The sequence below is a fragment of the Solanum lycopersicum genome, chromosome 2, assembly GCF_036512215.1.
Source record: "Solanum lycopersicum chromosome 2, SLM_r2.1".
Classification (NCBI taxonomy): domain Eukaryota; kingdom Viridiplantae; phylum Streptophyta; class Magnoliopsida; order Solanales; family Solanaceae; genus Solanum; species Solanum lycopersicum.
In genome coordinates, this window is record NC_090801.1 from 66,997,136 (window position 1) to 67,011,894 (window position 14,759).

At 35.6% G+C, this 14,759-nt stretch overlaps 4 protein-coding genes across 4 annotated transcripts; all 4 read right to left on the reverse strand.

Annotated features, from left to right (window-relative positions):
• Positions 1-335: 335 nt before the first annotated feature.
• On the reverse strand, positions 336-2,378 carry LOC101264889 (pentatricopeptide repeat-containing protein At5g39350). Its single transcript, XM_004233620.3, has one exon. It carries the CDS (start codon positions 2,376-2,378, stop codon positions 336-338), a length of 2,043 nt encoding a protein of 680 aa, XP_004233668.1.
• A 480-nt stretch (positions 2,379-2,858) lies between these two features.
• Positions 2,859-4,861, reverse strand: LOC101264580 (BAG family molecular chaperone regulator 8, chloroplastic). Its single transcript, XM_004232128.5, has 2 exons — positions 4,039-4,861; positions 2,859-3,947 (listed from the first exon to the last, which is right to left on the reverse strand). The coding sequence occupies exons 1-2, from the start codon at positions 4,669-4,671 to the stop codon at positions 3,198-3,200; spliced, it is 1,383 nt and encodes a 460-aa protein (XP_004232176.1). The 5' UTR covers positions 4,672-4,861; the 3' UTR covers positions 2,859-3,197.
• A 792-nt stretch (positions 4,862-5,653) lies between these two features.
• On the reverse strand, positions 5,654-7,036 carry LOC101264589 (zinc finger protein ZAT1-like). Its single transcript, XM_004233619.3, has one exon. The coding sequence runs from the start codon at positions 7,034-7,036 to the stop codon at positions 5,654-5,656; it is 1,383 nt and encodes a 460-aa protein (XP_004233667.1).
• A 1,379-nt stretch (positions 7,037-8,415) lies between these two features.
• Positions 8,416-11,499, reverse strand: LOC101263958 (UDP-glucose 6-dehydrogenase 2). The gene is made up of 2 exons (XM_004232126.5): positions 11,273-11,499; positions 8,416-10,155 (listed from the first exon to the last, which is right to left on the reverse strand). The coding sequence occupies exon 2, from the start codon at positions 10,131-10,133 to the stop codon at positions 8,688-8,690; it is 1,446 nt and encodes a 481-aa protein (XP_004232174.1). The 5' UTR covers positions 10,134-10,155; positions 11,273-11,499; the 3' UTR covers positions 8,416-8,687.
• Between the last annotated feature and the right edge of the window lie 3,260 nt (positions 11,500-14,759).

The window sequence follows — 14,759 nt, forward strand, 5'->3', positions numbered from 1 at the left end:
GCATCACAATTAGTTTTCAGCCTTCTCTTGCCATAGTGACTCAAGCTATGTGAATTCTTGAAGTTAAATGGTGATTTCAATCTCAGCACATGAACCAGTTGTGATTGACCGATAGTATAAAATGAATCCACCTTGCAATTATATATCGAGCTGGTATGAGGAGGCACTGCAGAAATATAATTACAATAGCTAAACTCGAGGAGATTATAAACACCACCGGAGACTTAAGAGGGCTAGCTTTGGTCCTATTGTTGCATATTTCTCAGATGTTACCCTCACCCTGCAGCTCTCGTTTAGCTCTGTTTGCAAAGAAAGTAAAAGAAATCACCTACTTGTCACCCAATGACACTTTGAGCTGGCGCCTTTATCAGTCCGACTTCATTCATCAAAAGTCTCACGTTCTCTGCATCTTTCCATCTTCCAACTGCAGAATAGATCTTTCCCAACAGTATATAGTTTCCTGTGTTCTCCGGCTCCAGCTTAAACAGCCACCTTGCAGACAATTCTCCCAGTTCCACATTTTCATGTATCACACAGGCACCAAGTAGTGCACCCCAGATGGCATGACTTGGTTCAAAAGTCATAGTTTGAATAAGTTCATATGCCTCCTCAAGTCGGCCAGCTCGACCAAGAAGATCAACCATACAGGTATAATGATCTGTTCTAAGACTACCAGAGTGATTTCTAAGCATAAAATTGAACAAACAAAGACCGTCATCCACCAAACCAGCATGTCCACAAGCATGCAAAACCGAGGTGAAAGTGACTTCGTTAGGTTTGACCCCAGATTGCACCATCTCATTAAACAATGACAAAGAAGTTTCGCCATGCCCATGCATCCCATAACCAGCAATTAACGTACTCCATAAGATTATGTCCTTTTCTTTCTTGGGTATCCCACTAAAAACCTTGTGACTATTATCTAAATTTCCACATTTCGAGTATATATCAACTAAAGCAGTAGCTACCTCAGTTCTTGTAACAAATCCAGATCTTACAAGATAGCTGTGCATGCTCAACGCTTGCCTTAGATCAGCTTCAATGGCAAATGCAGGAAGTACACTTTTCAGGGTTGCATCATTAGGTTTGACAGCCTCTGACAACATGAATTTGAAAAGCTCTATGGCTTCTCTCGCAAGCTCATTATGAAGGCACCCAGACAAAATTGCATTCCACGGGACAGTCCTCTTCTTGCTAGTCTTTGTAAACACCTGATAGCCTAGTCTAAAACAATTGCATTTAGCATACATGTCAATAAGGCCAGTTTCTACATTAACATCAGCCTGAAGGTCCTGCCTGATAGCCCAGCCATGCAGGCATTTACCAAGCCTCAAATGTGGCAAACTGGCACATGCAGCAAGAAGGGATGCTAGAGTTACCGCATTCGGTCTTACACCTTCAAGCTGCATCCTCTGAGAAAACCATAGTGCATTTTTTAAGTCACCATCTGAAATGAAACCGTGGATCATTGTAGTCCAAGTAACCACATCTCTATCGATCATCTTCTCAAAAACCAACCTTGCTTCATCCATTCTTCCACACTTGACATACATATCAACGACAGCATTCCGAACTGACAAATTGTCCCAAAAACCTACTTGTTCAACCAGTGAGTGAACCTCTCTGCCAATTTCAAAGTCCTTTAGACACCCACACGCAGGCAACACGGAAAGCACAGTAGCACAATCAGCGTCAACACCAGCATCTTCCATTCTCCTGTAAATCATTAGGGCCTCCTTCGGACTATCATTTCGGCAATACCCACTGATCATAGTGTTCCAGGTCACAACAGTTCTTACCTGCATTGCATCAAAGACCCTCCTAGCACCCTCTTTATCTCCACAACTCAAATACATAGACAAAAGTGAATTTCCCACAAAAGTATCCCACATATGCCCACTTAGAACAGTCAACCCATGAATAACAACACCCTGCTGGAGTAAGAACAAATCACTGCACGCCCTAATCACATAAGGAAATGTATGCCTATCAGGCTTGTGTTTATCCGATCGCAGCATTTCCCCGAAGAGTTTGAGGGCAATGTTAGGGAACCCCTTCTGAGTGTACATTCTTATCATGGACCTGTATGACAGCAAAGTTCGTTGAGGCAATTCATCGAACATTTTTGGAGCATAGGAAGTGTGACCACAGAGTGCATATGCTGCTGTCAGGAGAGAACGCAAATGAGTCGAGTTGATGGATTGTAGGAGCCCGAGTGTAATGGTATGAGCATGGACTCCCTTGGTGGTTCTTAAAGATTTGATTTTGGCGCAGTGTTCTAAGAGAGACTTGCATTGCTCTGCTGCTGTAGCTGTTGTTTCAACGACTCGTTTTAGGTGCGTCAATTTCTTGGACAATGGCAAAGATGGGCCATTCATGAATTACAACATAAGCCAAATTTGCGCAACAAGCAAAGCAATTCACCTCTATTCTTGTTTTTGGTCTTAACTCTGTGGTTATGGAAGGTCAGCTTGTTGGTTAAACTAGATGGCTATTTGCAAAACAAACATAATGCTCCTATTAATACCAAAAGGGGATTTTTGGCTCATCGAAAATTAATTCAACCAACTTTTTTAAACATAAATGGCACAGATTAGGATCTTACACAGAAAATTTATAGCCAAAGTTAATATAAATTGATCATCGATTAGTAAATTTGGTTTACTTCTGGATCAATCATCTCTTGATTGACTCCCTTCTAGAAACTTCAAGATATATATTAACTTTTTTGACTATCTGGGGCTTCTTCCATATAAATTCTTTAACAAGAGATGGAAATAAAATGTACTCTAGCTTTGGGGACAACAAATTTGCTGAGAAGTATGATTTATTCCACAAGTTCAAATGACACTACACTCTCCAAGAAATAGCCACCTGTTAATTTATGTTGAATAAAATGTGACAGACATCTTTCAACTCTTCAACAATCATTCATTTAAGACCACTGAATAAGGGTCCATTACACCCAAAAGATCTCCCATCCATAACCACAATGACAGAAGAAAACATCTAAATTTAGTACTTCAAAACAGGTGAACTCTCCCTATCAAACTTAACAATACTCATCTAGACAATCATTACTAACAATTACAAACAATTCGAAATAACGGCAGAAGCCTAACTTCCACCTAATTGTTAATGCTCAACAGGACCTGTAGGAGAGCAAAGTTCAAATCTTGATCTTGTTGGGAACCTATTCAATTGTCCACTATTTTGACACCCTTTTTCCTGTTGATATAATCAGCAGCTCTAGCTTCCATCTTCACAGGCATTGGTGCTGAGAACACGGAACTCTCATTTTCGTGCTCATTATCATTCTCATCTCTCACATTCCTTTCATAATACCCATCCTTTCTTGAAATGTAATTTGGATCCATTTCATTATCACTACTTCCACTATACCCTCCATCTTCTTCCCCATCACCTTCACACCCCTTGGATGCCATGCCAAGCTTTTCAACTCTTTTGCTAAGGTTTTTTATCAGCTCTTTCTCAGTATCAAAAGTTTCTTGCTCATTAACATTCCCCATTGAAGCAGGCTCCATGGTACCATGGAAAGATTGGTAAGCATCTCCATTATCTGCAAAGGTCACTGATTTCCTTTGATTGGGTTTAACAACACCATGACTCCTGGCAAAACCACCACCCCTAGTTCGTAAAACGCCAGATTTTCTATTATCAGAGAACCTAGGGCTTTGCTGATCTTCCTCCTCCTCCTCTTCATCTTCAGATTCCTTCACTGATGCAACGAATTTGTCAACGGCTCCGTTAAAGTTTGTGTCAAATTCTACTTTACGGTCACCGGAAAAGACCCTAGCTTTGTTTCCACCTCTCACATTCTTAACTACTCTACTTGAGAATATGGAAACCCCATTAATCACCTTCATAAATCGAGTCAGTTCGTTGCTTATTGACCTTCTACCATCTCTGATTAACGGATCATCGCCCTACAAAAAAAAAAGAACCCCTTTTTCAACATTTCCCCAATACGCTAGGGTTATTATAACAAGCGTATAATTGCAATTAGAGTTCAATTACCTCAATACAATCAAGTCTAACGAGTAAATCCGTCGCTCTGCGAGTAACAGCTCGAATATCAATGTGTATTTTACCAGAAACTGACGATTTGAGAACATAGAGAGTTGTTTTGATGGAAGCCAACTGCTTCAGCTGTCGAAGTGTTCTCGATCTACGAGCAAGGAAGGCTCTGAAATGGGTCTGAATAGTACGCGCTGCAGCATCGCGTAACGTTTGACGAGAACGAGAAGAAACAGAAGAAGTAGAGGAGCTCCGGCTGAGAGAAGATTCTAAGGCAGCGATCCGACGGAGAAGAGATGTAACAATTCGTTGGGTTTGTTGGTCTGTTACTTTGTTGGCTTGATGATTCAATTCTTGAAAATGATGATGATTTTGGTGAACGGTTTCACATTGGCATTGGATATGAGAAGGCGGCGGCGATGGTGGTGGTGGGACCAGATGGGAAGTACAGAAATGAGGCTGTGGAGAGGGGTAGTGGGTATAAGGGGGAGTAGAGTGTGGATTTAGGGGTGGAGGGTATGATGAGGGGGTGGGGTGACAAGAGTAGCAGTAACAGATGGTGGTGGTAGGGGGTGGGGTATGGGTGGTGGCGGCCGCCGTAGGGTAGGGGTGGTAGTGATGGTGAGATGCCATTTTCCGAAAGGTGGTATCTTTGGAGAAAAACTTTTTTCAAGACCTGTTTGGCTCAACTTTTTGATTATGTTAGAGAGACGTTGTTGACAACTTCATCCAATCTATTTTTACCATACTCTTCCAACTTGAGTCTAATTTTAACATTTATTTTGTTTGATTTTAATTTGACACAATTTTTTTTTATAATTTTCAACCAAGGATACATAAATATCATTTAATTATATCGTATTAAAAGTAAATTACATCATGTATTTTTTAACGGATTAAAATTGAAATTAAGACAAACAAACGATAGATATGAAATATTCTTTTCTCAAGCACGTGCGAAGGAACAGTGAGCGCACCAAGTTGGCTCTTATCTCTAGTCTGCTGTTAACTGAAAATTGAATATTTAAATCGTTTTGATTTGTAGAGTTCGTATCTATGGGAAATAATAATATGCATGTACATTTCAATATAAACTTCAAAAACCATTATAAATCTAGTGTAATTTTCAGTTTCCATGGATGGAGTTTAGTGTTAGAATAAAGTGTACACAGATCTTACTCCTATTTTGAAAAGACCGAGAGGGGCTTTTTAGATAGAAGCTTGAGTGATACCAAGGATGAAAAAGTAGAAACAACAGCAAGAAAATAGGTAAGTCATTAAGCAAATTACCAAAGGCCAGATGCTACTTCTACATAATCATCTCAACATGTTTCTTATCAACTCTAGACATAAACAAGAATTACTTTCTTTCATATAGCACAAATTATCCACAAGAGTTGAACTGATTAAGACATTCAATGCAATGAACAAAAAAGTTACCAGTAATGTTTGTAGTTTGTATGCCTCATTTCTCATTGTGGTTTTGGCAGGAAAATGTTTAACTATTCCAAGACTGAAAACACTATTTTTACAATGATGAAACTCTAGCATGAAAAAGAATCAAAAAATTATCTGATTCTTAAACCTCTAGAGCAGAAACTGAGAATGAATTATCTCAACTCGACATCATCAACGCGTCACCACTTTCAACCCACCAAAGCTTGAGCTCAACATCTTTTTCCTCTCCATCCATAGCAATAACAGGATTATTCAGATCAAAAAAAGATTTATGATTATCAGCAACATCATCCAATTTTTTCACCATAGTCTCTTTAGTTTTGCTTTCAGTGAATCCAGTGTAATGAGCCCTCTTGTGACCTCCCAAAGATTGGCCTGATGGGAAAACTTTGGAGCAAATTGGGCATTTGTGAACCTTGCTTTTGATAGGATCAGGACTTGTCCTGATTTCTCCAAGTTGAGAATTGCCCATGTTCAGCCCTGCATTCTTGACTGAACAAGAATTCAGAAAAGCAAGATCCTGCATTACAACTGATGAGCTTGGATCATTCTCAAACTGCATTTCAGTAGAATAGCACACCTTTGTGATCTCAGTGTTGATCAACATCAACCTGTCTGAAAACTCAGCAATTTCGTAGTTCTTTTCGTAACCATCAACACAGCCAGAATCAGAAAAGACAGTATGAGACAAATGCTTTACAGTAAAAGCATCAGCGGAAATCCCCTTAGCACAGTGTAATGATTCACTTTCAAGAATGACATTTTCATTTGTAGAATTCTCTGAAATCGAAATGTATTCATCCCAGTCCGTAACACCCGATGACAGCATCATCAAACACCTAGCAGCTTCTTCCATTTCATCAACTTCACTAATTGCAGAAGAGGATTCATTCAAACCGGAAAAAGAAGAACTTGCGTCCATCTTATACTTTATCTTTGATCTCTTCTTCCGAATAGGGCAAACAGTATCGAAATCAGACAAACTCTGTTTTGATTCAGAATCTTGATTATCAACCCTTAATCTTTTCGAGTGAACTTTCATGTGACCAAAAAGGGCCCTCATTGAAACGAACCCTTTTCCACATTTCTCACAAATATGACATTTTTCCATCCCTTTCTTCGAATGAGTTCGCAAATGACCTGCCAGAGCTTTCATGGAGGGGAATTCTTTGCCACATTCTTTACAGATGTTTGTTGTTTCCAAAGAACAAATCTTTAAATCAGAAACCCTCCAAGATTTTCTTGGATTCTCTCTTAAACTGTAACCAACTGAGTCACCATCATCACCAATGCTGATATTATTTTCCTTTTCTTGATTCATGCTTCCATCAGATTGCCCTGAAATGCTCAAATCTTCATGGGTATTTGCAGCTTCTTCTTCTTCTTGAGAACCCATTTTGCCATCAGCTTCTTCTTTCTGATTCTTTGCAGCTGAAATCAATGCTAAATGACCCCTCATGTGACCTCCCAATGACTTTCCACTATCACAACTCTTGTCACAAAATTTGCATATAAACTTGTGTCCTTGTGGTTCTTCCATTTGGGGTTCGCAAAAAGAATCTTACTTGAAGAGGAAAATCAGTAGGAAATGCTGAAAGAATAATGGCGCACTAAAACGAAAGCTCAAAAGTTTTGCAAAATTAAGAAATCAGTAATGGGAACTGTGTATTCCGACTCGAACTCTAACAAAATGGAGAAGATGGGTTTGTTAGGAGTTCGTTTCTTGGGTTGTATATATACACTCAGAAACTAACCAATTGGAGAGTGAGCAGAAACAGAGTTCTTTAATTCTTGAGGAGAAAGCCATACATGCAATTAAAGATTTGTCACCTTTATTAAAATCAAACAAATAAAGGGCAAATAGAACAATAAAAAAATTCAAAGTCTAGAGTGCTTTGAATTGGTTGAGATCGTAACTTTGATTATTAGATCAATTGGTTGGCTAGTTTCACCTTTATTAGTTAGGTTCGATTGACGATCTATCAATTAATTTGGAGTAGAATTAATGGTAATAGTGTTGTGTATTGCAATTGCAACTTAGTCTTACTTATTATCATACTCCCCCTATGTCATATTCCATGTGATCGTAAACTTATTTCTTTTAAATCGGTTAAACTTTCCAAAGCTCACATGGGTAGAGTCAACTCTAATTTATAATCGATGATGAAAATTGAGAAATTATACAAGTCAACTTGACAAGTGACAACCTAAAGAAGTTTAACAAGGATTCTGACTAATATCCATAGTAGTATTCAAGATTTTTAAGAAAGAGTACTTGTATATTTCCACGAGAAACAAATCCAAGATTTTAAGGTAGTGAAGGCAGAGTATTTGTGCATCTCCTACTGTTTGTGATAGCAGATGAAACATAGTTGTAATCTGAGGCGCATGTCGCATCTAGTTCATCTGAAATCACAGTACATTCGAGGTGGGTGGTTTGAACAAAAATGAGTAACTTGACAATCTATACTAAAGAAGTAAAAGATTGAACTCATTTAGTTTATATTCAAGATCCGGAATATCAACTTGATATACGTTGGGGAACAAATTTCAGGCTCAAAAAAGTTGGTTTATATGACATGACTTGACATATTCTTCAACAATCAAACCCATTACTTAGGCCCATTTGACAACGAATGAGTCATTGGATATTAGCTTAGAGCACCAAAATTAGCCAACTGAGAATCGTGTGATGTAAAGACCTTTTTTGGATTTTATCATAAAGGTATAAGAAAAGACCAGCCCAACAACCGACCTTTTGTTTGAAGCAGACACAAGATCAAAACAACTACTCACTGACGCATGCAAATAAATGATTACAAGACGAATGCCCTTTCAACTTCAACTCTGTAATACTGAATCTTGCATAAGATTCCGAAAGCATCTAATTCATACCAAATTCGGAAGGAAGAAAAAAACTAGTTCAAAACTTAAATACCCTTCATAATCGAACAAATAAATCCTCCGACATGACAAGTAAATGATAAAAACAAGTATCATCAATACAAAAGAAACAGAAAACATCTTACATGTGACTCAAGATAGTGACGATGGTGGTCTTATGACTACAATGGATAAAATGGAAACAGAAATTGAAGTGGTAAAAAAAATAGTAAAGAATCCCAGCTGATGATTGTCTGATAACTAATATCTTTAAGACCAAAACAAGTCACTCGAGCAATGTAAGGCTCTTAAGCGACAGCAGGCATGTCCTTAAGCCAGGCATCGAGAGGCTTACCAATTGAGTAGACGATAAACCCAATCTCTCTTAGCTTTTCAGCATTCACAACATTCCTGCCATCAAAAACAAAAGCGGGTTTTTGCATGTTATCATATATCTTCTGGAAATCAAGGGTCTTGAACTCATCCCACTCTGTGAGAATGCAGACAGCATGGGCATCTTTTGTTGCACCGTAGGCATCCATAGTAACACTGACTTGTTGTTTCACGGATGTGGGACTCATTGGTTGGAGGTGAAGGGGATGATCCCAGTCAAACTTCTTCATGGAGAGGTCCCTCTGGATTTGGTCCTCCTGCACCTGAGGATCGTATATGCTCAATTTAGCATTATCCCCCACTAGTCCCTTGCATACATCAATTGCAGGGGTCTCTCGAGTATCGCCAGTGTCCTTCTTGAAAGCAAAACCTAGAATTGCAACTTTCTTGTTTGACACTGTGTTGAACATAGAGGCAACAACACGATTGACAAAACGACTCTTCTGATAGTCATTAATCTTGATAACTTGTTTCCAGTATTCAGCAACCTCAGGCAGACCATTGCACTCGCAAATGTAAACCAGGTTCAGAATATCCTTCTGGAAGCAAGATCCACCAAAACCAACACTTGCGTTGAGGAACTTGGGACCAATTCTCGAGTCCTTACCAACAGCATATGCCACCTGTGAAACGTTTGCTCCTGTAGCCTCACAGAGAGCTGACATGGCATTCACAGAAGAGATTCTTTGTGCCAAAAATGCATTGGCAGCCAACTTTGAGAGCTCAGCGGACCACAAGTTGGTGGTAATGATATTGGCTTCAGGGACCCAATGAGCATAAACATCCTTCAATGCTTGGATAGCCTTCTGGCCTCCTGGAGTTTCCCGGCCTCCAATCAGAACCCTGTCAGGTTTAAAGAGGTCGTCGATTGCAGTACCCTCTGCAAGAAATTCAGGGTTTGAGAGGATCTGGAAGTTAATTCCCTTGCTGTTGTGGGTCAAAATCTTTTCAATTGCCTCAGCAGTTTTTACTGGAACAGTTGATTTCTCAACAACTATTTTGTCAGATTTCGAGACATCGGCAATCATACGGGCTGCACTCTCCCAGTAGGTAAGATCTGCAGCCTTGCCTGCTCCAAGACCCCTAGTCTTGGTAGGAGTGTTGACAGAAACAAAAACTATATCAGCCTCGTGCACATGTTTCTCCACATCTGTGCTGAAGAAGAGATTCTTGCCTCGGCATTGCTTGACCACATCGTCAAGGCCTGGCTCATAGATGGGAAGTGTGTCACTGTTCCAGGCAGTAATGCGAGGTACAGAGATATCAACAACGACCACTTCAATCTTGGGGCATTTGAGTGCAATGACTGCCATGGTGGGGCCACCAACATATCCAGCTCCTATGCAGCAAATCTTCACCATTTTTCTTTCTTCTTTTTTAACTCTGTAACAGACAAAAGTTCACATATTTCTGAGGCTAAACTTCTCAAGGTCAAGGAAAAACCCATCATCATGTACAACAAACAACATATCAACGAATATGCATTAACTGATAAACTAAAAGCTTTAACGTGTGTATAACAGCTAACGCCTTAAGCAAATGCTTAGGGTCCGATCATGACATCCAAAATGAAAATAATGATTGGAGTAATCACCGCAATTACTCTATCTGCCCAATACTTACCACAAGATCTACATTCTAAACTATAAAATGTAACACCTAACCATAAAAACTTAATGTTTCATGCATTTCTCATTGCAGAGTAAACAAGAAGAAAATACATACAAAATATTAGACTTCCTGAACAAGAATACACTCAAAACATACCATGTCGAACAACTATTACAGTAAAACGGAAGAGGAAATTTTACATTCAGAGGATGACATTAACATGCAATTTTAACAACTTGATATGTAATTCTCAAACAACTGGAAATAAGGCCAACGTCACTAATTTAATACAGAAACTAACAAATGCAAGAGGAAATGATATTCAGTAACCGTGATCTTGACCAGATCTAATACAAAGACATCCAGATCATCCACTAAAAGTCATATTTCAGATCCATCTCTGAATGATATGAACAAAAACTAGATCTAATCAATATCTAACAATTCATTTATGTATAATTAAGCACTTCCATAATTAATCAAAATCATGAAAGATGACAGTGTGTTTCCACAATATTAAAACTTTTGAATCTATAAAATCATAAATGATTGCGTTGTTACACACCAAGTTGTGTAAATCAACCTTTTCCTCCTCATATTACCCTTGAAAAATACACCAAATTCACACCTTCTGATCACCGAAATCGACAAATATAGCAAGCTGAATCATACATGCTTGAGATACAAAACTCCAAATCGTGTAATTCATCATTTTCCCTCAAATTAACGTTGAAAATACTACTAAAAAATTCACAACTTCTGATCTATGAAATAGAACAAATATAACAAGCTGATGATCATAAAAAAATGATACACATAATCATGTAAATGCATAGAGTGCAGCTGAAATTAAGAACAGAATATGAAAAAGCAATTAGAAAATTCATACCTTAGAGACGAATTTGAGGAGAAAATGAAAGAGGAAAAAGATGGATCTGTAAATGTGTGTTATGAAGGAGAAGAGGGCGGGGAGGTCGTTTATATAGTAGTTGCAGATCTAAGATCTGTAATGTGTGAGAAAGGAGGGAGTGAGGAGTCTTTAATAAGGAAACTTTTTGAGGAAAATAAATAAATAAAATAAATAGTAATTTTTTTTCACGTTTTCAGCACTGATGTGGAGAGATCAACGACATGCCTCCAGCCCTCCACAGGTAAAGCGAACAATGCACTCGTCAGTTGCGGGTTTGATCAATTCTCCAAAATAACCTTGTAATTGAATGGTAGAAACGTTTAACGGTAATTATTAATTTGCACCAATCTAAAATCACATTTTATGAGGTGGTTGTTACGTATTATTTCATAATATCATATATTGTACTGAATGATATTTTTTCTGTAAATATAATGTTTGAATAAATTATATTGCTATTTATCGTTGTATGATTTAAATAATAAATTTATGATATAAATATAGTAAAGGTAGAGATATTATGAGAATGTATACTGAAAGATTAAATAAAATTATTAAATAACAAATAAATATTAAATAAGAAGAAAATAACACCACAATCACACCAAATTAATAAATAATAATGAATTTAAATGATAAGATACGATAAAATTTAAATAACAATCATAATATATATTGTATTTAAATTAATAATACAATACACTAGATAATTACCATCCAAACAAGATGTCAAAGTGATGGTACGTGTTATATAATATGTAGACCTATGGTATAATTAGAATAACACAATGTGAATTAATTTTAAAAAATAGATAAATAGGAGTAGGTGGAAAGAAAATGTAAAGATTTTGTATCAAATTTTGATGAAAATTTAGAATTAAATTATTAAGATATCTTTTATAATTTATATTTATATATAATAAAATTTTATTTAGTGTGGCCATGAAAGAGACGAAATTAGATAATTTATTAGACTTTTTGAGCCTATGATAGTGTGGTCTCTTTTTCCATAGAGTAAATATCTAATTTTCGGTATTGAGTTGAATTTTTACTTTTTATATAATATCGATTATAAGTAACTTGTAAATGGAGAAAAAAAAAATGAGAATAGTCAATTTGGGAAAGGTGGAATAGTTTAGGCTGTAAGCCAGCAGAATATTTCCCACGCGTTTTGACGGTGCATGACACCACTGTTAAAGCACCGCGCTCGCGCTCGCTTCCGGGTAGGTGCGCTCCGATTTTCAGAACCAATTCAGTGCACCATGGTCAACTTCTTTTGTCAGGAATGAATATTTTATTTCGCTATTCATATTAAATTTAATTAATAATATAAATTTATTTATGAAAAGTATTATTTTGAGCAATTGAGAATATTTTATAAAGGTTTTTATTTTTAAATTACAAAATTAAAAATCTTTTACTAAAAATATGTAAACACGGGTGTTATGAACTCCAAATAGAAATAAGTCACTGTTAAAAGATTAGTTTGGTTGGGTTTTTTCTTTTTTTTTAGTTAATTGTATATTACTGATTTTCATGTTGAAGAGTTTCATATCGAATAAAAAAAAGGTGAGTAATTTTTTTAATACGACTTGAAGAATTCATGTTATTATGTGATGAGTGTTTTCTTTTTGTTAGTTAAGTTATACTTTGTTGATGTATCGATGTCTTTAATCTTGCATAAATATATGGTGCACAATTTTTACTATGTGTATCGGGTATTCGCATTCACTAAGACCAACCTAATGTTATATTAGGTTATTTTTGTATAATTTTTTACACATCACTCTCTCCGTTTAAAAAACGATGACTTTGTTATTTTTTTAGTATATTTCTAAAAGAATGATCTTTTTATTTTTTTGTAACACTTTAATTTTAACTTTTCATGTGACATGTTTAAGACCACAAGATATATTTTGATACATTTGACATAACTTTAATATAGAACCATAAAATTTAAAAGTTCTTTTTCTTTTTTTAAACTCCATTTTAAGTCAAACTAGGTTATTCTTTTTTAAACAAAAGAAATATTATTTTTAATTGAATATTATATTGCAATTAATTTAAAATAAGAGTTCATTTGAAAAGAAAATCTTTCTTTATAAAAAAAAATATTCAAACTTAAATCCAAAATTTTTAATTAAAAAATAAACAGCATCTTTAATAGCACCATATACAAATCTAACTCTTTTTTTGTAATTACAATCCCAATAAATCAAAGTGGTAAAACTAATAATAATCATTTCGTAAAACAAACTTGAAATGAGTGAACTTTTAATAAGATATTATCTACCAAACTGTCCCAGTCTTACTTTTTTAATTATTTCATTTTTTCGTGAATCTGTTTGACAATTATAAATCATAAACACTTTTTTTAAAAGCACCCTTGCACAGTGCAAATACATTAATTTAATAAATTAATCATGCATAAAGAATAAGAAAAAGTGAAGTCGAATCAGAAATATCCTATTTCCAAATTATTTTTTTCTAATTAAAAGGAAACCTCAGCGTCAGCAAATATTTATATTTTTTGTCATAAGCTTTGAACCTCGTATTAATACAACAATTTATTTAAATATATGAAATAGGTATAAGTGAACTAAAAAAAAAAACGTGTGGTCCTTTAATTTTGGCTATTCCCCACAATTTTATACATTGGACTTGCTCCAAATTAGAAAAATATCGTTCCATGTGTCACGTATTAATTTTACTTTTACATAACTAATCGTAGTCGCGGTTCGTCAGACACGTTAAAAAAATAAATTTTTATCCTTATTTTTACAATAAATTGCGCTTTATTTATTTAAGAACAAAATTATGATATTTAATATTACTAATGGTGAAATGAGATTTTTTATTTTGGAAAATGACTAGTACATTAATATAATTATTTTAAATAATTTTGACAGCTAATATGATATGGGTGTTTGATTTGTGGGATATTTGTTTTTGTTTTGAGTCTGTTGGCCTTTGTCTTTCTCGACCAAATACTGCTACTGATAATCTGTTTACATCATCAAACACACTATTAGTTCCTTCGTGTCGTAGCCGTTGGGCCATAGATTTTTCAAATTATATTTTTTAAAAAAAATTAGCAAATAATATTTGTTCATATAATTTGTTATTATTTGGAAATATATTTTTGATAAATATCTCAAATTTTTAAATATTAGTTTTTTCTAGTATTTGGGTCGAATCTCATTATTTGGAATCTTTTGAAAATTAAAATTTTATCCCAAACTTTTATCTTTTACAAAAACACCATCTATAGTAGTTGTTTGCGTTGAATTTACATAATTTTTTACGTGAACACCAAAATAGTGATGAAATATTTAGTGAATATTAAATGATGATATGATTGTTGATGAAAATGATGAAAATTAACTCAAGGTAATAAAGTCATGTGTTTCGTCTACTAAACGATGTATAGAATGATACTTGTTGCACTTGCTTCAAATTATCACAT